General features: G+C 48.4%; 2 protein-coding genes across 2 annotated transcripts in view; one reads left to right on the plus strand and one right to left on the minus strand.

Moving 5' to 3' along the window:
- Window positions 1-264, minus strand: part of LOC119107543 (dihydrolipoyllysine-residue succinyltransferase component of 2-oxoglutarate dehydrogenase complex, mitochondrial-like) — a 2,838-nt gene extending 2,574 nt beyond the window's left edge. The window contains exon 1 of the mRNA XM_037231029.1: window positions 226-264. Within this exon, the coding sequence (XP_037086924.1) occupies window positions 226-264 (39 nt within the window). The remainder of the gene's footprint in view (window positions 1-225) is intronic.
- Window positions 265-16,433: 16,169 nt separating this feature from the next.
- The window catches only part of LOC119105942 (ATP-binding cassette sub-family G member 1), a 44,302-nt gene continuing 39,209 nt past the window's right edge, over window positions 16,434-21,526 (plus strand). The window contains exon 1 of the mRNA XM_037229516.1: window positions 16,434-16,516. The gene's annotated coding sequence lies outside the window, so the exon portion shown is untranslated. The remainder of the gene's footprint in view (window positions 16,517-21,526) is intronic.

Genomic DNA, 21,526 nt, shown 5'->3' on the forward strand with positions numbered 1-21,526 from the left:
GCACTATGAGAGATCAAAACATTTCCATTCTCCTAACAGCCATGGAGTAAAAAATGTTTATACTGTTTCCACCTAACAATGTCAGTTTTTCCAAATGTCAAACGTAATCATGTTCCAAATCCATTCATACTGACAATTAGTGCAGGGCACACAATATCCTGATCTTACCACATGACACCATGGCTTACATTTGGTGGCATCTGCAGCATATTTATCTCACGTTACATTGGTCACTACACCCAGCTTGTTTGAGCACATCTGCATGGTCACTGGCAGTTACCCCTAGCAGAAGTTGAGGTCATGGCGGCCAACAAAACACAGCAACAGCACCCACCAAGTATGGCTGATGTGCGGATGGTACGGCTGCCTGGACTAGCTTGCCACCTCCCAGTGACCTGTGCAGGTCGGAGGGAAGCCAGCTCGGTCCTGGCCACCCATAATGCAGGGCCCAGACTGTATGTCCGGCATGGAGTGGAACACTGCCAACATGACCAGAACATTCAACAATTCCTGCCACAAAATACTCCACACTGCTTACCCCTATTAAGAGATGCAGGAGGAGGGAAAAAAGGAGCATATTCTACATGGTATGCACAAATGATGAATACGATCATTTGCTGAGCAAACTTTGCAGCATTACTCTGCACCCACTCCCCAAACATATGCCACTCCAGTATTACAAAGGTTTGTCCTCACAAAATTTGCTGGCATAGCTGCAAAGGGCTTTGTGTACAGGGAAATGTCAAAACATTGATGAGCAGACAATTATTTTGGCCAATTGCTACTGCCTGCTCCAGTTCAATGAGATTACGCAGTATGCATGATCTGGGACTTGTGCTAAATGTCACCATCATAAATCCCAGCACCAGCTTCCCACCGGGCCAAAAAAAGTGAACAACAGACTGCTTAAGTAAGCATATGGCCTTAGTCCATAAAATGGCAGCAAAGCATATGCAAAAATGGAAATTTAAGCATTTGTGACACAACTTTTGGTAAGCAATAGTTGCCACATATATTGGCATGTAATAAAAGCAGTAGGTACATGTAAAACCACAATTCTTTCCCAACACACATCTGTAATGAGTATGACCACTAAGCTGGTTTCAAAAACATCCAACATGTGGATAATAGAGGTCCTTTTCTCATAGTAATGCACTGATTTCCAATCTTAAAACCTGATGCAGGCATTGTTAATCATCCTGGTATTGGCCCATTCACAATCTGGCCCAGTGTAAAAATGGATCCCACACTGAATTAATGCGGCAGGCAGTAGGCACAGGAATGAGGGCCTTTGGGCTCAACTTTAGCTCTGAGTAGTTCACTTTGGCCGGGTTCAGCTTCAAGTCACGGCCAATTTGAGCCATTGCAAATTGTCCAATTTCAACAATAGGATATGAAAGCTGGAATTAACTACCTGACAAAATGATAACTTATTTTAACTTTTAGGTGCCAAAAACACTATTATTTTATCAGCATTTGCGGCTGCGGAAAAGCAACGTTCGCGCCATTAATGCCCCCAAGCATACAAAAGTACAGTACGCCCACTTCCGCACGTACTTTAGGAGCTCATGGCAGCTTGCCATGAAATTGAAATTACCTGCTTTGATTTCACCGCACAAAAGTGTAAAATTTTCCTTGATGCCCGGACGTACGACATTTTCCAGACCCCTCCCGACACCCACCGACCCCACCGCCTCTAAGCCGGACGAGCGCAAGGCCATATGCATGTGTGAAGCTCAGGAAACAATTTGTCTCCACTCCGCGCGAGCTACGTGACGTCACTGAGAATCACTTAGTCACTTGGCCGCTGAGCCCCTGGAAGGGCGTCCGAGATCGTAATTTTTTTAAGATGCATTAAAACGATAGCGAATCGTACGAAAACATTTAAACATATTTATGCCATACTACATGTAGCTAATCAAAGAGTGTTCTACGTTGTAATGTGTAATGAAGAGCAATCTAGCATGAGAAATAATCCTTTACTCTTTTCAGAAATTGTCTTGATCTTAACAGCATTAATAGATTGGCTATGAACTAATGAGTGACATGCCTATACTAATCACATTTTTTCCAACCCTGCCGTTGTGTAGATTTGTGTCGTATTCGTGGTTTGCAGTGGGACTAATTCTAGTAAAATTCTGCTGCAAAAATGCGACACGAAACTGCGAAGGCTATCAATCGAAGCGTCTCACCAAGGGAGACCAGCTTTCACAGGCGTGTTAACTGTGATTCTGCCGTGATCGATTCCCCTGTGACCAAATTTTGCCGACAGTGGAAAAGATCATCGCGTATGTCTGTCGATCTGTCCTCGAAACACCCCACCTTTCCATGAATACCGTCCAGTAGTTTTATAGACATGTAGGTAAAGTAGGTAGGCAGCAAACACATAATTTGTCCAGAATTTTCAGTTGGATAGTGTTATATTATATATATATATATATATATAGTCTCCCAAATGGGAAATTCTTGCTCCATACCGTGACCAGCTCGGACGTCTTGTACTGGTTTAAACAGGCGGGCGTGCGACCTCGCTGCTCTCGCCTATGTGCCACAGTGTCGCCAGCGCTGTGCTAGCGGCTGGAAGCGCGCGGGCGGGCCGGGGGCGCGGCGTGCAGACGGTCCGACGGTATTGTTTGTCTGGCTGACGGCTACTGCCGTTAGGCAGTCCAGAGGAGCCGCTCGAGGTCTTCCGTTTGTCCATTTGGTGGAGCCCGGAGTGAAACGTCTAGTCCAGGTCCCACGAAATTGAACGTCGCACTGTCTTGCCGCCATCCCAATCACCGTTCAGTGGAGCCGTATGTCTCTCTAACGTCCCTTTTGACCGTTTGCTAGAGTTGTCTGACTGCTAAAGCACATTGACTGCACATCATGTGGAAACACGCCTGATCCGTTTGGGTGAGCGCCCCACTGCCTCTCGAGGGCTGCGAGGCAGACTGTGTGCCCTGCCCGGGTCTCGGGTCGTACGTCTGCATGCGCGCTGGCAGCCCCAAAAACAAAAACCCCCCGACGCACGGCGTTGCAATCAACGCAGGCTGTTGCAGCTTCGACCCCGCGAGACTAGGCGTTAGCTAGGGTGGAAAAACTGATGACGCATGAAAGAGACCTTTGAATGCTTAACGACATCCCATCGAGCTTAGAGCGTATTAGCCAATACATACTAGGAAATCCGCCAAACTGGTGGGGCATCTGGTGTATAGAACTGGAAATGAACAGACGAATCTCTGGTGCTTATGTTGTACTTTGTACTTATGCTTCTGGGCGCTTAATGCTGCTTGAACCTTTGAAATACTTTCGAGCGAACTTTTGTTTAAAACGATCGCTCCAGCGCATAGTGCCTGACGCGGATGTTATCTGCAGCGGCCAACGTCGCTCGGTTTGACGGCAACTTCAACTTCTGTCATCGGTGTTCTTGCTCCCAAAATTGCTTACGCGCATGCGCGCACTTTTCATGCGATTTGTTGTATTAGTAGATTCGGCAAAAGTATGACGTCCTCAGGCTTAACATGGATTGTACTTTCCATTCCAGCCTTATTTTGATCTACTTTATCGAAAAACCAATGAGATACATTACGTTTCTACGGGAAAGGGGTCCCATGGGTAAAACACTAGGTACACATTATTATTTTCGGTAAGGGGATGACTGACCATTCCGTTCCTAACGCGTAGCACCTACCTGCTCTCATTCTCGGCATGCGATGGCGGCCCCCCAGGTCGATCCGCAGGTCCTTAATGCATGCGTCTTACATTGGTCCCCTTCCTGACGCTGGAGGCCCTCCATCGACGTAAAAAAGATCCTTTATCGCTGCAAGGGGCCCACTTGTAGACGTGGCCGAGTGACACGCGCAATGCTCTGCAAGATCTTGAATCACGACCGCCCGGCAGCAGGTCTAGGACGTGACTCTCTACTACCGTGTATGACGAGAAGGTAAACGTAAACACCAATACTGGGGCAAGAACTAGATGAAAACAATTCCGATGATGACAGGGATCCTTGTTACATTACAAATTAGTTCAAAGGAACCTAGTCGATTACGTAGCAAGACATTTACGTCAAGGAAACAGTTTGCGTGCAAATAAGTGTTTACAACAAGGAAACAGGTGACGTTTTAAATTGAGTGTTACAGCAAGGAACAACTTACGATTAGAATGAGTGTTACAAAGAAACAGTTTAAGTTTGAATCAAGTGCTACCACAAGGAAGCAGTTTGCGTTCAAATTAAGTGTAACGGCGACGGACCATCGCTATAACATAACACCAGACTACAACCGACGCCGCCGACAACCGACACACACATAAGGGCAACAACAATCGCTTTCCCGCAGTACCTCGCGACCCTTCACCAGCCGCCGTCGCGGCGGTCCAACAGCCACAGAGCAAGGCCGCGAACAGCACGGACGTGGACAGCAAGGCCGCGAACAGCACGGACGTGGACAGCAAGGCCGCGAACAGCACGGACGTGGACAGTGAGGCCTCGAATAGCGCGGACGTGGACAGTGAGGCCGCGAACAGCACGTCCGCGGACGGCACGGTCGCGGACAGCACGGCCGCGGACGGCACGGTCGCGGACAGCACTGCCGCGGACGGCACGGTCGCGGACAGCACGGCACCATCGGAGAAGGACCAGCCGCGGGACGAACACCATAAGCATAGCTGCTGCATCACAGCTGCGTAACAGACCGCACCACCAATCCACGTAACAGTCGTAAACCGAACAAAAGTGAACTGTGTCGAGGCAGGGCCAAAACTGGAACGAGGCTGAAGGAACTCTCCAGCGTACCGACGAAACCACCAGGCGCCTTGCAGATAGGTACTGATAACACTCGGCATACCCGAAACTTAACGTACAAAACACGTCTGTCTTGTGGAAAGGCTAATGACCAGGAACATGGAAGGATACGCAGCACGCACGGGCTTACGAATCTCATGTGAACGTTTATGTGCAGTACCCGGTAAGCAGGACAAATCTGTACGATTCGCGACACCGACCGGCCTGCTACAGCATTACTAGACACGGTAACATGCATCCTGACACACACACACTAGACAATGCACATCCAGGCAGCGCATCAAAACAGCCGTAAACCTCCCATCCTTCACTTCAACCGAACAAACACGCTGCACAAGGCCAACAACAGCACCGGCAAGGCCAACTCGTAGCGCCGACCGCGACGCTGCATTCCCCCTCATCTTCATTTGCATCACTTTTTCATCCCTCGACGTCCTTGAGGAGTTGGGTTATGTTTACTGTGCCCTAACTAGCTTGTGATGGCCATCGGCAGGCGAAGGGGTCTGTCGATGTCGAGTTCGATGATTCTGGCTAAGAGTGGATCGCCGGGCGATAGCAGCCAGTGGAACTGGTTTACCACGGGCTGTGTTTGTTTCTCGCCTCCCTAATTTCCTGGCTGTGTGTGCCAGTGGGGCTTCACTGAATTTGCTGACATCTCGGAACGCACGACGCGCCGTGCTGCCGTCGTTTGATGTGTTGTTTCCCTCTGATCTCGGCTGACAAACCACCAAGCTCATCATCTCTCTAACATGCCGTTGTTTCCTTTCCTTCCGTTCATTTACGGCCGCTTTGTGCTTTAAAGACCGCGCTCAGGTCATCGCTTGCGAAGCACACGACACGCGAATGACGTACTGGAAAGAGAAACCAAGGCTGCATCGACGAGAAACAGAAGTGGTAAGTCTGCTTGCGCGCGATGCGGACTGATGGCGCGTTCAGGTTATTCGTCCTCTCCGTGTTGCTCTGCACACAATGCGAGACACCCCGTCCCTGGTGTCTGAGAGAGCAGTGATGGCTTCGCACGGCCGAGCGGCCGGCCAGCTACCGCCCCGCCCTGTGCCCGGCCGATCGGTTGGTGGGGCGTGTGCTTACTACAACCGTCATTTTTCCGACAACTCGCACCACCATAACGATTATTGGAAGTTGTTCTCTGCACACTGGCAAAAACCCTGAATAAGTTCAAATCGGGGACTAGCGAAGCGTATTTCTTGTTGGTCCTAATGACTCATAAGTTCTGTTAATATTTCAAGGACATATCATACGATATGTACAGATGGTATGTACAGATATGTACACATGATATGTACAAATATGTACAGATATGGTATGTACAGATATGTACACATATATCATATGGTATGTACAGATATGTAAACATATCGTGCATTGCTATGACTTTTTAGACCATTTGGATCGAAGTCAATGTCAGCAATCGATAAAGCCTCCCTGGTGATCCTTTTCGTACCAACACGTTCTGGCGTTGGGACGTGTATTATTCACAAACACATGATAAACATCCTGCCAATTTATTGTGAGGCGGCAAGCGACAACAAAAGCTTCTAGCTTCGGGCACAGGACGCCGAGAACAAGATGCTCAGGTAACTTTTGGCGGTAACTTTAACGGCGTGTCAGTTGGACTACAGAACACAGCAGGAACGGCCAGCTTCCAGCATGTCAGGGGTTCAAATTTTGACAATGTTTTAACCAGAGCAAACGGAGTATGCGCCGGACTGTAGCTGGCCCGCGGGATTTCACGCTGCAAACAAGCAGTTGTAAGCTGCAAGCCCCGGCCTGGCACCCACCATGGACGCTGCCCGGTGCTGGCTGCAACTTAAGCGGGCTACAACAGTCGGCGCAAAAACGATTAAAGAAAATGTATCGGGGTGTAAACATACAGAGGGCCTTGGGGCCACATGTCCATTACCGTGTCCCTCCAATTGTACTTCACCAAATTTATGACACATATTTAAAATGGCCTAACTGAATGTTGAGTTACTTTTCCAGGCAGACACGTATAATCAGATCAAGGACACGCGATGCGATTTTACGTCGAGCAAGAAATTGAGCGAGCATGCCGGGCTCGGTTCGCAGGATACAGTTTTATCCTATACCCTACCCTTGGCGAAATCCTCTTTTCTGTCCTACAACGCCTTGTGGGATTAAAAAAGGTCGTCCAGCCCCGGCAGTCGCTCAACACTTGCCACCTAACCAGCGCTACCCGTTGAAATCCCTGTGGCCTCTCCCACCCGCGCTGCGCATGCCCGTGAGCACAAAACTGGCGGCTCTATTTTCTACCTCGGGCCAACCCGAGACGACCGACCGGATGGCCTTGAGACTCGGCGCGCCATGTGGGCCGCGCCAGAACAGCTGATTGCGCCAGGGGCGCAGCCAGCTGCAGCGCCTCCAGCAACGCGCGCAACGGCGACGGCGTTGCCTTTTTGGGATTTCGTTATTCAGCCTTGTTTGCACGCCTGAATTGAGCGTGGTCGGGTGTCGAAGCTCGCGCTGAGGGGGCTCCGCGTCGTCTTAGAACTGAGGAGGCCAAGTAGCCTGCAATGTCGCTGCTGAAAGACAAACCAAGGTGGCGTCGTGGATAGTTCTCACGAGACAGCATGGACTGGTGCCGTTTTCATCTGCGGTGAATGTCAAGGTCACCATAAGTGTGATAAATTGTATTTGTTGCTTTGCATGCTTACGGAATGATCCCAATGGCGCGTGTCGCCAACACGTTTCTGAATTCGCGTAACGGAGTAACGTAACCGTAATCATTTAATTGCACCCCAGGCCACCGACAGTTGTCTCACGTTGGACCTGAAATGATTCTTACATGCAGAAGTGACATTCCAGGTGACAATGTTGTAACACCACACGTCATCAGTGCGACCATGCGCATGAGTGATTATGCTCACGGCACAGTTGCCGCTGCGCCCGGACTACATTTGTATGGTCATCCGTCCTGTAAAGGGCAGATTAGAGTCGGACGCGGTGTCACAGCTTCTGAGCTGATCTGTGATCACACTGATCACCTCTGTAATCACCTGGGGTGCCCCTCATCTCAGGAGCTTGGGCTACTCAGCCTAGCCCCTGGTGAGGTTCAGACCCCGGCGCATCGGCAAAGGGGTTTACTTTGCTGTCGTCGTGCTTGAAGAGCATGAAGTGCGGGCCAGGGGGGGGGGGGGGGGGGGGGTCGAAGGAGCGAGCGCCGCATACCCCACGGACCTGCGCGGGTCGGGAGGGTCGGGCGGGTCGGAACCGAACCGACGTACGCATCCACCGGTCTTAAGCCCGCTGCGCCGGCCACTCATGCATTAATGCCCACGACCTAACCACCGGGACTTCTGGGCATGGCCGGCACATGACGATTAATTGCAAAATAAACTTTCGAAACGAAAAGGTTCATAATGTTCATGGCGCACTCCACTTTATTTAATTTTCGTTTTGTTTTGTGAGGTTCATTGCATCGAGAGATATGCTGCAACTATGTCTGATATATTTATTTGCAGGTGACAATTTAGGCCGTTCCAAAGCGAAGCGAAGGGCATTTGAAGGGAATGTGGCACATGATGTGGGAGATGGTACAAACATTGATATGTGGTTTTGCACTGAAATCGACATCAGCTATCTTGAAGACATTTCGATGCTGTTTGCAATCTTGTCCTTTTTTAGGCATGCGCTCCTGTTTTCTGTGCCACCCGGGCGCGTGCTAAAATCTCGAGCATGCATTTTGTACTGATGGGATGGAACCGAACTTTATCATATGTACCGTGCTTGTAACTGCATATTTAAAATGCAATAATTACCTTCAAGATGATCATGGACCTGATCGAAGCATTGAACAAATAGAAAACTTCCCCTTAAGTACTCATATATACATACATATGTATATATATTTATATATTATACATACATGTCCAATATATATACATATATATATATATATATATATATATATATATATATATATACATACTCATGGGAACCAAAATCTAGGTATGTTTTCATATGCTTCCCCAGTCTTCATATGGTGTTGGTACCGCTTCTAACACCAGGTGACGGCCAAAGGGCGGATGCAGATTATTGACTTCTGACAGAAGTACCTTTGAACGTTTTGGGACATAATGTTTTAAGTTTAGAGGTTATTCCTATCGAATGTTTCACCTGTCTGAATTTTATGTACCTAATACGAACGGATTACTGTCAAATTGTGCTAGAATCTACTGGTGGAACTAAGAGAGTAAAGGTAAAATATCTATTTCTCTTTTCGCTGTAACTGTTATTCTGTTCAGAGGATATCTCCAAAATCCTTATGGTGAGGTTTACGCCCCGGTTAGATGTTTGACGGCCACGAATTGATTTTAAAGACTTTTGGGAACATTATTTCACGACGGCCGTTTTCGCGCCGGCGCCTTCCGCCTGGTGTAATCTGCACAGCCAAGGCCGTTCGGTTTGACGGCAAATGCAACCCTGGCCAAAGCTGTTCTTACTCCAAAGATCGCTACTGTAGGATCAAAACTTTATGTTAGCTGTTTCACAAGCCAATTCTGCAAAAGGACGGACGTTCCTAGGCAATCATGGGCTGGTCCTTCCGTCATTCTTTAACGTTATTTCGATCTTCTCAATGGAACGGTAATGAGACCCCCGCTTTTTTCCGAGCAAGGGGCCTCTAGGTAAAACACTAGGGGACACATTATCGTTACAGCCAAGGGTAAAGGACCATTTCGTTCCAGCGTGTGATCTCTTTCAGCTGCCATCCTGGCTAGGTACTCACGTGGGCTGCATCCCATTAGAGGAATGCGTCTTCATCATACATTATGACGCCATCCCCAACGCAAGAGTCCCTCTGACCCGGTTAGATGGCCCCAGGTTGATGCTGGAGCCTTCACTGACGCAACAAGATTTCTTATCGACGCAGGTAGTCCACCAATTAGCAAACACATTCTATTTCAGCTTGAAGGGAGGTCCTATATTGGCGGCATATTTCAAAAATATACTTCAGTGAAACATCAGGACTAGTTATATGTTATAATAACACTGGGAAGTGTCACTGCATAAAAACATAAAAAGGTCGCCAATTTTAATATTTTCGAATCAAATTACGCTGTCAACGCTTTGTAACAGCACTGCACTTCTTCCTTGCAATCGAGACCCACCGTCGTCATGACGACTACCGGTCGCGCTTCTACTGGTGCGAATAAAAGAACGTTTGTGATTGGCCCAGCGGGCAAGGGCTTGTTACCGAAAAGGTATTGGTTGAAGTTCAAACCGGAGCGTCATCACGTGATATCCCCATTCCCAAAGCCAAAGTACACTTTGAAAAGAGACAATGTGGTCCAGAGGGGTGGGAACAATTTCAAAGTTTGGGAGGGGGCAAACGAAATATGGTTGTAAAGCGGAGATGCGGGGAAAAATAAGCCTTCTCCGCATTCTGTCATCCCAGAATTTCGGCCTCTTAGGGAAAAAAGTGATCTTTTTTAGGAAAAATATTTATTTAAGAACAAAATGAGCCCTCATACAACGATAGCGTAGCACATCATGGTATCCATATCCCAAAATCCAATGCCGTCGGCTTTCACAATCACGGTACCAAAGAAAGAAAGTAATGATGTTGGAAATGTCAAAGATGTTTACGAAACCATAGTTATTTCATGCCAACGACGGTCACGATATGCTTAGCTACGATCTACCGCATCTCGAGGTAGAGCTCGCAGTAACTTTGCTTTGTAACTGCGGTGACTTCACGCTGTTTTCACTTCGTGCACTGGGGTTCAGCACCAGTGCACCGCTAGCCACTGCGGAGGTCTGTTTTTGGTCTGACTGGCGATGACCATCGAAATATTATGAAAAGGTTGTTTGCCATTGTATTGACACTTGCACCCTCATAGCTACTTTCACCCTGCTGTAATCATTTCCAATGCGATCAGACCATAGGTTCAATCATTGATCTGGCTACAACTGGTTAGCAAATTACGCGCAAATCCACATCAATATATATATATATATATATATATATATATATATATTCCTTCGCGTCTTCACTCATAACATTTATGGGTTATGAGTTATTTGGAAAATAATCGGCCTTCAGTGCTTGTATACCTTGAGGCAATGGCTAAGCGTTGCCGAGTAAGCGTTGACATACACAGAATACCGAAGAACTGGGAGATCAAGACCTTTCTTTCTGATATCAAATAAAATGCTTTACGGTCTCGCGCTATTACGACATCGAGTTAACAGAAGACGTTTGACGAGCAAACTGCAACAAACATATTCTCTCATAGCCTCAGTCATTTCGTTTAGAGGGTAGAAAATTAGTAAGAGGACTGAATGGGACTCTGCAACATGCTTTTAGCAAGCAGGTTGTAGCGCTACTGGCAGTGTTCATGGCATCTGGGGACCCATTTTCGCTTATGCTGAACCGGAAATTTATTTAGGCGACAGAATATTGCCATTTTTGGAGAGCATTGATCCGGAACCAAGAGCAGTTTCTTAGCTCCGACCACGGCGATTGCTCAGAATTATTCCTGGTTGGGCCCAGCGTTAGTAGGAAATGAAATATAGAAATTCATCTTGGAATGCATTTAACACGGGGAACGGGGTCAATGCGACTCCACCTCCCCCCCCCCCCTTCCCTGCCGTCTCCAAGCTAAGAAAGATAGGGTCGCGCGGGAAAGAGCCGGTGGATTGGTCTCAGCGAGATCTCGCGATTGGTAATAAGCTGTATGCGGCTGTCAATGATTGACCCCACAAAACGAAGTCAAAGGTCAATGCTTTAGAAAAACAGTTTAATTTACCCGAAAACCGAACTACTGCAGTTTGATATGCTAATATTTACAAAATGATGTCGCGTAACAACATAAAACTGAAACAGACGTGTCCTTTGTGTAATTCTGAGCACAGCACTATGTAGTTATGTGTGCTTTGAGAATATATGTATGATGTAGAGTTCCGTTAATGTAACAGTCTAGGCCCGCTGCGCGTGATCAGCGGCCTGATCGGTTGCCACCTGCCGTCCGCGCCAGCCGTGGATTGCCGTGAAGTGTTCCTAAAAACCGTCGTTTCTCCGAAACCAGAAACGCTACAGACACGTTTTTGGTGCCAAAACACGCGCAATTAACGCATCAGAGCTAATATATGCCTCATTATACTTCGGTTCAGGTAACCAGAATAGCTCTTTCAGCCAACAAAAATTTAGGCGCGGTTGTACAACATGCCGGAGATATATTCTCAGAAACCCTTAAGGCGGTCTCATCGACCCTCTCTCGTTACCAACCGAAGGGGCCAACTGCTTACTGCCTACAAATTGGTTATCAGCTGCCTACCGCCCAAGGTTGGATAACAAGAATATACTGCAGTCATATGCGCATCTACAAATGTGTTGAGTGCACACCGTCTTTTGCATGAGATTAGATACATTCTGTCTTGGGTATTCGCTATGTCGTTGCGTAACAGGTCTTTAGTTTATCTGAGGAGATGTTGACTTCTGCAGCGTTTTTTTTTTTTTTAGCTGAGGTGGGTAACTCCTTGATAATACAAATTCAACAACGCACCAGTTTATCCAACCCTACCACCCCTACCAATGTCGCTGACACCTGCCATATCTATCTACCCCTTCCTAGTCTATAACATGGGGGGAGGGGTGTTGGGCAGATCTGGCTAGTTACGTGATTCCAGAAAGGCACCTGCAGGTACAGTTATCAGTGCAGTTTCAACTCTTACATGCTTCAGCGAAAACAGTAGCAGAGCAAAGCAGTACTTATTCGCAAATGCACTAACAAAAGATTAAGGACCCAGTGCGGTAGGCCTGATATTACACAGGGTGGTGTTCTTGCTGTACTATTGGTGCCCAACAGGATCCCATCCCTTCACTCAAATCTGAGCTGCCACGCACACACACACGCACACACACACACGCGCACACACACACACACACACACACACACACACACACACACACACACACACACACACACACACACACACACACACACACGTACGCACGCACGCACGCACGCACGCACGCACGCACGCACGCACGCACGCACGCACGCACGCACGCACACACGCGCGCACGCACGCACGCGCGCACACACACACACACACACACACACACACACACACACACACACACACACACACACACACCACACACACACACACACACACCACACACACACACACACACACACACACACACACACACACACGCACAAATACACTCACATGTACACGCACATGCACATGCACACGCACACACAATGTTTTGATTTAGGCATGGCCAAATATTCTGATCACACATGATCTCCAATATTGATGATTGGTAGTAGAGGATTGGTACCCATGGAAGGGTACCAGCAATAAGATGGTGCAGCACGGCATACATAAAACTGAATTTTCAAACTTTAATAATCAAATTATTTTTTTCCCAGAAAACAAATGGTGAGGCAGCCTGCAGGCGGTAGACACCATATCTCGCGCATTGTCCTGTTAAAATAAATTATACTCAAGGCATCGAACAGGCCGAACATAGGCACGGTTTTTCCCGACAAATCTGTGATGAACTCTGTGAGGCTTAGCCAAAGAAAATGCTCGTGCCTGGCGCGTGGGGTTCTTCTTGAAGAATCTGAACAACGTCGGCTGTTCTGAGCATGTCATTTTGGAACAAACTGGTGGCAACGGCAACAACTACCATACATGATGGCGCTGGTAACGGTGATAAAGAATCTATTCACCGCCCGTAAATGCACTATCTTGACCAGGAAAGCAAAAGCAGTCAAACGCTGCCAAGTTGAAGCTTTGTCTCCACAAAAACACGGAAGACACGTAAAGGAAAAAACCGAAGGCAGCCAAAAACAATGCTTTGTTCTGAACGTTGTGAAGGAAAAGCATAACCGGCTCGCATTTTCCAAGAATTCCTTTAAGAACAAAAACTTGATTTGCCATATGAAAGCCTTAGTATCAGCCCTGTCAGGGATCAGTTGCTATGCAAAGTGATCCCTGACCCGGTCAAAGTAAAAAGAGCATCGCCTCCCCCCAGTTCAAACGTGGGAGGGAGAAAACGCCCCTCCTGCCCCCCCCCCCCCCCCCCGCTGTTCCCGCGCCCATACTGTGGTAAACGCTATAGGGGTGCAATCAAAGACATAGTATAACGTTTCGTTGAATTCGCGGTGGTCATAGTTTCATGGTAACCTACCTGTTTGCCCAAACAGAGTGTTTCAAGCTTTCGTAGCATTTATTACGCAAACATTCTGACACCTCGGTGTGCTGCAAGCATTACAGAAATCGCACGTTGGGAAATATGTGCAAATAAAACACATTAGTATTATAGGGGTGAGCGATGAGCCAAATGAGATTTCTTACGCAGTGTCAGAAACCTTAAATAGAAATTCTGAGCTATTTCGAAGGAATTTGAGAAGACGGGTGCTGCTAATCAAGCCGCATGTGTCTGATGTGACAGACTGTCATAGACAACACAATTCACGTATTTTGCAAACATGCTCATCAATACGTCATTGTCTAATTGCGCCATCGCAACCTGCGCAAAATCGATTGAGAGCCAATTGACGGCCGTCATATCTGGAAATGGTGTTCACAAACGTCAGGTATGAGAGACCCGACAATCATATTTTTATTGACCTTGATGGCCGCATGCCCAATGGAATGGGGGGGGGGGAGATTTCAATGGTGTCATTATGCTGCCATGGATGCCTCGGTAACATTGATATTTTCTCCACGAAAAAGTCTGTACATGTTCACGGGCGTGTAGCTCAGTGGCTAGAGGATTCTAGGTTTAAGAAGGGAAGGGCTGTGAACTGCACCGGATGATCTTCGAGACGGCTATTTCAGGTCGAAACCCCATCGAAATGTGGAGCTCTCCCTTAAACGGCCCCTTACTAAAATTTCATAGAGGGCCCCCTCTTTTGTACTTAATGCCCTGCCTGACACAAGACTCTTCCACTGTCTCATTGTGGACTCATCATAAGCCCTCACATCTTCTTTCATTGTCAGAAGACTGGCCAATGCAAGAGACCCGACGACACTCGGGATTCAGTCCCTGTCCTCAACAAATGTTCCCCTGGCCGACTTGGGACCCCTTGTCGGCGCAGAGGCACCTGTTAGGCACTGTGGGCCCCTAACTGATGCAGGACCTTTGATTCAGTTCCAGATTCAATTCAATGATCTTGATTTGGTTCAGCTGATCTTGATTCAGTTTCAGTTCTGGATTCGGTTCGACAGCAGGGGTTCCGACCAATGGAAATTGCGTGTCCCGCCCTCGTCACCACTTGGGAAATGGACACCCGGGGCTCAGACTGAGACGAAACCGATTGCTCGATGTTGGTAGCCTCTGGCAGAAGTAGGGCCGCGCATTGTCCCAGAAGTCTTGTACCGGCGTAAGAGACCCTGCGACTGACATCTGAGGCCACGGCCCTGCGAGGGGGAGTTCTTAACGCGACCTACAACCAGCCCTTCGGGTTTTTCAGCGCTCTAGTCAGGCTCTGGATCTTGAGTCCCGAAGGGGCCCTTCTCACCCCTCTTCGTTCCCCTCTATTCGGCCCCCTTGAGCGCGGTCTTTGGCCAATCCAAGGCCTCATGTAAAACAAGCCCCCTGTTGATCACTGTGGGTCTCTGGCCGACAAGGCTCATGCTGTCTCCTACATACTGCTCAGACGACACTCACCTTTTCGGGAGCCCCGACCAATGCCAATCGCGAGCCCCGTGCTGTCCCTGCTCGGGGAATGAGGCCCTGGGGCTCAGACAGGCGCGGAGCCGTCAGTTTGGTGATGGTAATCTCTGGCCATCGTAGAGAACCGCATTATCCCACGGAGTGCTCACTCGGTGCAAGAGGCCCTCTGACCTGGCATGGCTGATTGCGGCCCTTCGGGCTGGGGTTCTTCATGCAATGTGCGGCCAGCCCTTTGGGCCTTTGGCCTTGCGATCGGCCCCCCGATCGTGGGTCCCAAAGGGTTCATTGGGCCTTTCTTCAGGGCTCTTTGAACACTGACCCTAGTCGAATCGGCGTAACTTGCCATCACAGGACCCACCGTTAAGCACTGTGGGCCCCTGTCCAAAACCGGGGGTTCCTCATTGACTCATGAGTCACGACCATTGTAAACACGGGCCCAAGCCTTGTCACTGCTTGAGAAATGGACCTTCAGCCGAGACTGACACGGAGCTGCTCGGTTCTGGTGGTGCCTGACCGATATAGAGGCCCTCATTGGTTCAGTAGTCCCCAATCGGCGCAAAGGGCCCTCTGGATGGCATCTGATGGCCCGGCCCGCAAGACTGGGACGCCTGTTACGACCGTCTGCCAAATGTTTGAGCCCATCGGGCTCTCAAATCGGGCCCTTGACCGTCCATCCGGGCCCTCCGGATATAAGGGCACGTGCCCCTTGTGCCCACCTCCCTCCCAATCCCACGCCACTGATGGGCGGCGCCTGGTTGGCGCGTCCGTGACGGCGGCGCGGAGGGCCAGCCGGTGAGAGCGGGCCAGTGACCACCCCCCAACCGGGCGTCCCTGGCGCCGTCCCTGCCGGCCAGCCGACGGCGGGAGGTGGCGCCGGCCGCAGACAGTCGCCGGCCCCGCCAGGGAGAAGTGCGCGTCTGCGGCTGGGTGCGCCCAGTGAGAGGCAGCGCTGTGGCGCACACTGAGCTGCGGAGGCTGCGGGTGCCGCTCCGACCTCGGAGCATCAGCTCTGGACCAGACTGGGACACGGCGCGGGGCTACCACTGATTCACGTGAGCCAATACCGACGACCTTGTGTGCGCAGTGCAGACTGTGGTACGGCTGGCGTCACGATCTGCAGTGATGGGTGCACGCCAGTGTGGAAAATCGCGTAGGCCATGACGGGGCCAACATAGCAGTGTATCTGGTGACGCTGGTTTCGAGAATGTTTATGGCGTGGGCTTACCCACACAAGGTGGCGTGTTGTGGCGTTGGAGGAATGGGCCTCTGCAGGACTTGGCTGCAACACTAAAGCTCCACGGTGGCAGTTGTGCAACCAATTCTACTCGGCAGATGTAGTTGAAAGTGACGCCACTAGCGAGCTTGTTTGGCTGACGAGATAAGTGGGTCTGGTATGGGTGATGCGGTTGGTGGTGCGTTGGACCCGTAACCGAGAGGTCGTCCGTCCAGGCATACACGGCGAGGCGTACTAACGTGCTTTTCCAGTTTCTAGTGGGCTGGACTGGACACTATGGCTAGAAATGATTGGTGCCACCCTCATTATATTGCATAAGTTCCCTTGAAATTCTACTGCAAGACATTGGATCTAAATGTCCGTTTCAGCCTGAAATCCATTCATTAAAGGAACGTCCTCGTCGCGCTCTTTCCGATTGCGAGCCCATGCAATGAGTGGAAGAATCCCAACGACCCTTTTACCGATTGCTCGGGAGACAGTATAGTTTAGACAATATTCGTCCATGAGCCCGTCCGCCGTGCCCCACTAGCCTCTCACGGCGTGCCAAATTGCCGAATGAGTCTTGAAATCAGTTCCATATTTGTACCATGATCAATCCTACGTTCCCGCGTGGCGTCACCAGGGGGTGAGCTTCTCGGACCACGCCCATCCGCGAGATGGTGGGAGCACAGTGAGCACAATAAATTGTATCTACGGCGCCGGCCGGTTCCGTGACGTCAGTACCCTGAACTGGAAGCACACTAGCGCCGATTTCAGGCCAGGCCACATTGGACTGTTATTAAAAGAATGCTTTTGGATAATTTTGCTTACAGGTGTTTTGAGACTATCATCATCTTCTGAAACATTGACTCTATATGTCTTGAAATTCATGGTAGCCGCGCGCCGAATCCGGACCATCCGAATTTATTGCCTGCATGCGCTGAAACTGCTGCCGCAAAGTCGCTTCTACGCTAGACGCTGCTACACCAGACTCTGTTGCGCCAGGCAGTGCTACGCCAAACGCTGCTGCTCTAGACGCTGCTGCGCCAGACGCTGCTACGCCAGACGGTGCTACGCCAGACTTTACTGCGGCGTGGCTACGCCTATGCATGTTCGGTGTTGCGTAAGGGGCATTTCTGTGGCAGTCTTGGTGGAGGCTGTCTAGGGTCGAAGTATCCAGTAATTTCTGACTACTCAATGCCCTCGAAGGAGTTCTTGAACATGAAAATGGATCATAAAGCATCCGAATAGGGCCCCGAGTCAGAAAAAGTTTATCCGAATGAAACAATAAAGTCCCAATAGTAAGAAAGAGCCCCGTGACTGAAAATATTCCCTCTGACCCGATATGAACCCTGCTGGGTGAAATCCAGGCCACGCCACTGCTTACCCTGACATGACGGATCCACCAAAGTTGTTAGTCAATTCAATTCCTTTGACTAAATGATTAAATGCGCCGGGACACAGTGTATCCTCGTATCAGGGGCACGCGCGATGTTTTTGCCACCTTCAAGTACATAATATGCGTCGCCGTGAATATTTTCGACCTACCGTACTTAATTTTTTTCTCCCCGCCGCTTGTGACTATGCTGAAAAGATCTCTATGCTGAAAAGATCTCCTTTGGTGCCAGATAGGCTCTCAGAATTTCCTGTTTTGTGCGCGGGGCCAATTTGAAAAATCGGGAAAAGGCACCTCTATTCCAGGACATGCGGTCGGCTTCTGAGATTGGAGAATACTGCAGCAACATCCCTTGGCTTCCCGTTCATTTGAAGCTCACTATGGTAGCTTGAGGTCGCCAGGTTCAGTGTAGCGGATTATTCGGATGGCACAGTAAACATTTGGTAAACATTTCAAGAAAATCAGGCAAGAACTTGAAGGGAGTGCAGATTCGGATGTTTTGCTGTACCATGGCTGCCTGTTTATGGACCATCCTTTTACCCTTCTAAATCGGATGTTTACATCTTTAAGATATGATGATGAGCCACCGGGGCAGACATGCGTTTTTATCTAAGGCACATTTTTACATATATTCACAAACTTATTTGATTTGCGACGGCACAGTTCTTCATTTAAACCTGCCGTGCTCATCACCTTGTTTCATCTAAAGATTCTTGACCGTTTCTGAGATTTTAAGTCATTTGACATATTTCACATTGGAGAGGTTTCTGATCAGATGGTAGGCATCAAATGGGTCGCAAGTAGCGATAAAGACGGTGAGTTAAACTACTTATGATTTGTATGCTTTTCACGGACCTCACGGGATGTTTTAAACATCATTAACATATAAAATGTCAAGGGTGCAAAAGCTTGTTTTGAGAAGCATGGAAAGGCTTTCCGTGGGTTGTCGCCACAGTCGAACACACGTTTGTCGAATACTTTATTCTTGGTACTTCGTATGTATGGGTTCACGTGCTTTAGTACTTTATGAATAGTCTCACTTTTTTAGTAAAACCTGATCATTCGACGTTGCTAAATTCCCTGTTTGTTCAAAAGTTGGTTTAAGTCGTTACTAACACATCGACTAGCTGTTTAAACAGTTTTATTCATGCTTGGCAGTTTGAATAGCTGTTTTAACAATTTTGCTCATGCTTGGCAGTGGTGTGAGGTCTAATTTCGCCGTTGAAGTCCCTTGCTTACTCCCGTGGCTGACGTCACATGATGTTTGCTCCGTGGCGTCTTAGTGACGCACAAACTTTGTAACTGGCTGTAAACCTGACGCAGTAGTCTTCAACGACTGATGCATAGATGAATAATTATGAAAAATAGGCAAGTATCGTCAACGAGAACGAGCCGATGGAGCATAGATGAATCATTATGAAAAGAGTAGTTATGAATTAGGAAAGAGTCGGCGAGAGTGAGGTCTGCGGCGTGGTGCGCAGGCATGCGCTAGCCCCGTAGGCGGTCTCGCTTATACTGATCACTCATGTGCACTGCCTATAATGGAGCGGATATTTTGCTTCTCGAAGCAGAACGTCTTCCTTGTGCGTGAGGAGGGATGTCCGCGCGGTGTGCTACGAGTCGTGGAACCCTCGGCCTGAGCGTCGGAGAACGACGGTGGAAGCCCGTTTTATGATGTGCTGAGTTGTATGTGGGCGGAAGAGAATCTGTCCGCGCGATGTCTAGAGCACCGACAGCTTGAGGATATTGACGAAAACCGGAGTCATCACGAGTAGATTAAGTTAGAAATATTATCAGCTCTGTTCCAGAGACGAGGACGTTTGTTCCGTGCATCAGGTGCCAACGTTTCAATGGGCTTGCTCCGGTGAGCTATGAACGTATGGGTCGCGTGTAAAACAAAAGCCAGCGTGCCGATGCAGTGGCATTCTTATGAATTACAACGGTGCTGAAAGAGGGCGTGTTCGTTTTCACGTACATGAAATGTTTAATGTTTGAAATGGTTCAACCAGAGGCACAAAAGCCGGTGGTCATAAACGGGCAAACAATGGTAATGTTTAATGCTTTTGCCGGCTTATGCTCATGATTCAATATTTGATCATCTTCCTACCCCCAGCATGATGAGACAAAGTATAGCAGCCCGGGTGCTTAAGGTCTACATTTGTAATACGATCTGCTTCTGAAACCGAGACGCTCTTATGACAAAGTTACCGTATGTTACTCGAATTGTAGGACAGCGCTTCTCGTTTTCGGCCTTTTCTAGAGACGCCCAGGTCAGCCAAAATAATGGCGTGACCTTTTCAGCGTAATCAAATGGTGTTGTCCATGTGATTCAGCCAATATTGAACATTTATGAATGAAGTAGAGTCGTGCATTTGTCTACATAAGTTTGTTATGCTCAGTGAGCTGGCAGTGGTTGAAGCGCTGCCCAATAAATTCGTTTCTCAGAGGTTGGTGGGATTTCACTGAAGTAACGTACCGCCTTGCTTGATGCGTGTTGGCATCAAGTTACAAATCATCAAACGCAGTCCTGTTTTAAATCGTAATTCGTCTGCACCCTGGGGTAGAACTTTGTATTTACTTGGGGTGGCCATCGCCCCCGCGAGATTGAGCTGCCCCCCCCCCCCCCTCCCCTCATGTTGGGCTGGGGCTCTATTTGGTTGGACCCTGCTGTATTAGGCTGGGCCTTTACAATGTGGGCCATGTCTCCCGATACTCTATCAGCTCTTTGAAGTAAAGACAAGACAGTAGTTGTAGCCTTATTTCTGGGAGAAGAACCAAAGGAATGGAGATATAAATGCGTTGATATTTTGGCAACGTGCCTTCGTCGAAACGAATAGCAGCAGTGAATTATATTATTAGAAATTCATTGATTAAAATGATAATTGATTTACTTCTGCTATTCGTTTGGATACAGGCATGTTGCATAAACATCAACGCAACTGTATCTCCATTCTCCTGGTCATTCTCCGAGGAATAAGGCTATTACTACTGCCTTACTTGTGTGCATAATGCTCCTCGCAATGCACCAAACAGCTTATGAAATAAAGATAGTTTAAGATAGTTAAAGATATCAAATGGATTGCAAATAAGGTATCATAAAACTACATTTTGAATTCACGTTTATATTTTTGTGTCCGTAAGATATGAAGGATCACTTGACTATTTTGTTCAAAGGGTTAACGTGCTATGCTGGTGAAGTGAGGCGCAAATGCCGCATTGTGGGCAGTTGTGAATGTGGAATGCACTGCACGACTTCCAATGCGTTTAATGCAAGTTTCGAATTCCACTCCTGTTCTCTGTTATATATTGCAGGAAGTTGGCAGTGATACGAGTTATTAAAAACTAAGACTGACAATCGAATAAAGTTATTCGATTTCCAGTCTTATTATTGCTCTTCTTCAGTTCTGAAGAAAAGCGCCATAGCCGTAGCCATAGCCGGGTACATGAATGCAA

This window comes from Pollicipes pollicipes, unplaced genomic scaffold (assembly GCF_011947565.3).
Source record: "Pollicipes pollicipes isolate AB1234 unplaced genomic scaffold, Ppol_2.1 Scaffold_2555;HRSCAF=2994_pilon_pilon_pilon, whole genome shotgun sequence".
In the NCBI taxonomy this organism is placed as follows: Eukaryota; Metazoa; Arthropoda; class Thecostraca; order Pollicipedomorpha; family Pollicipedidae; genus Pollicipes; species Pollicipes pollicipes.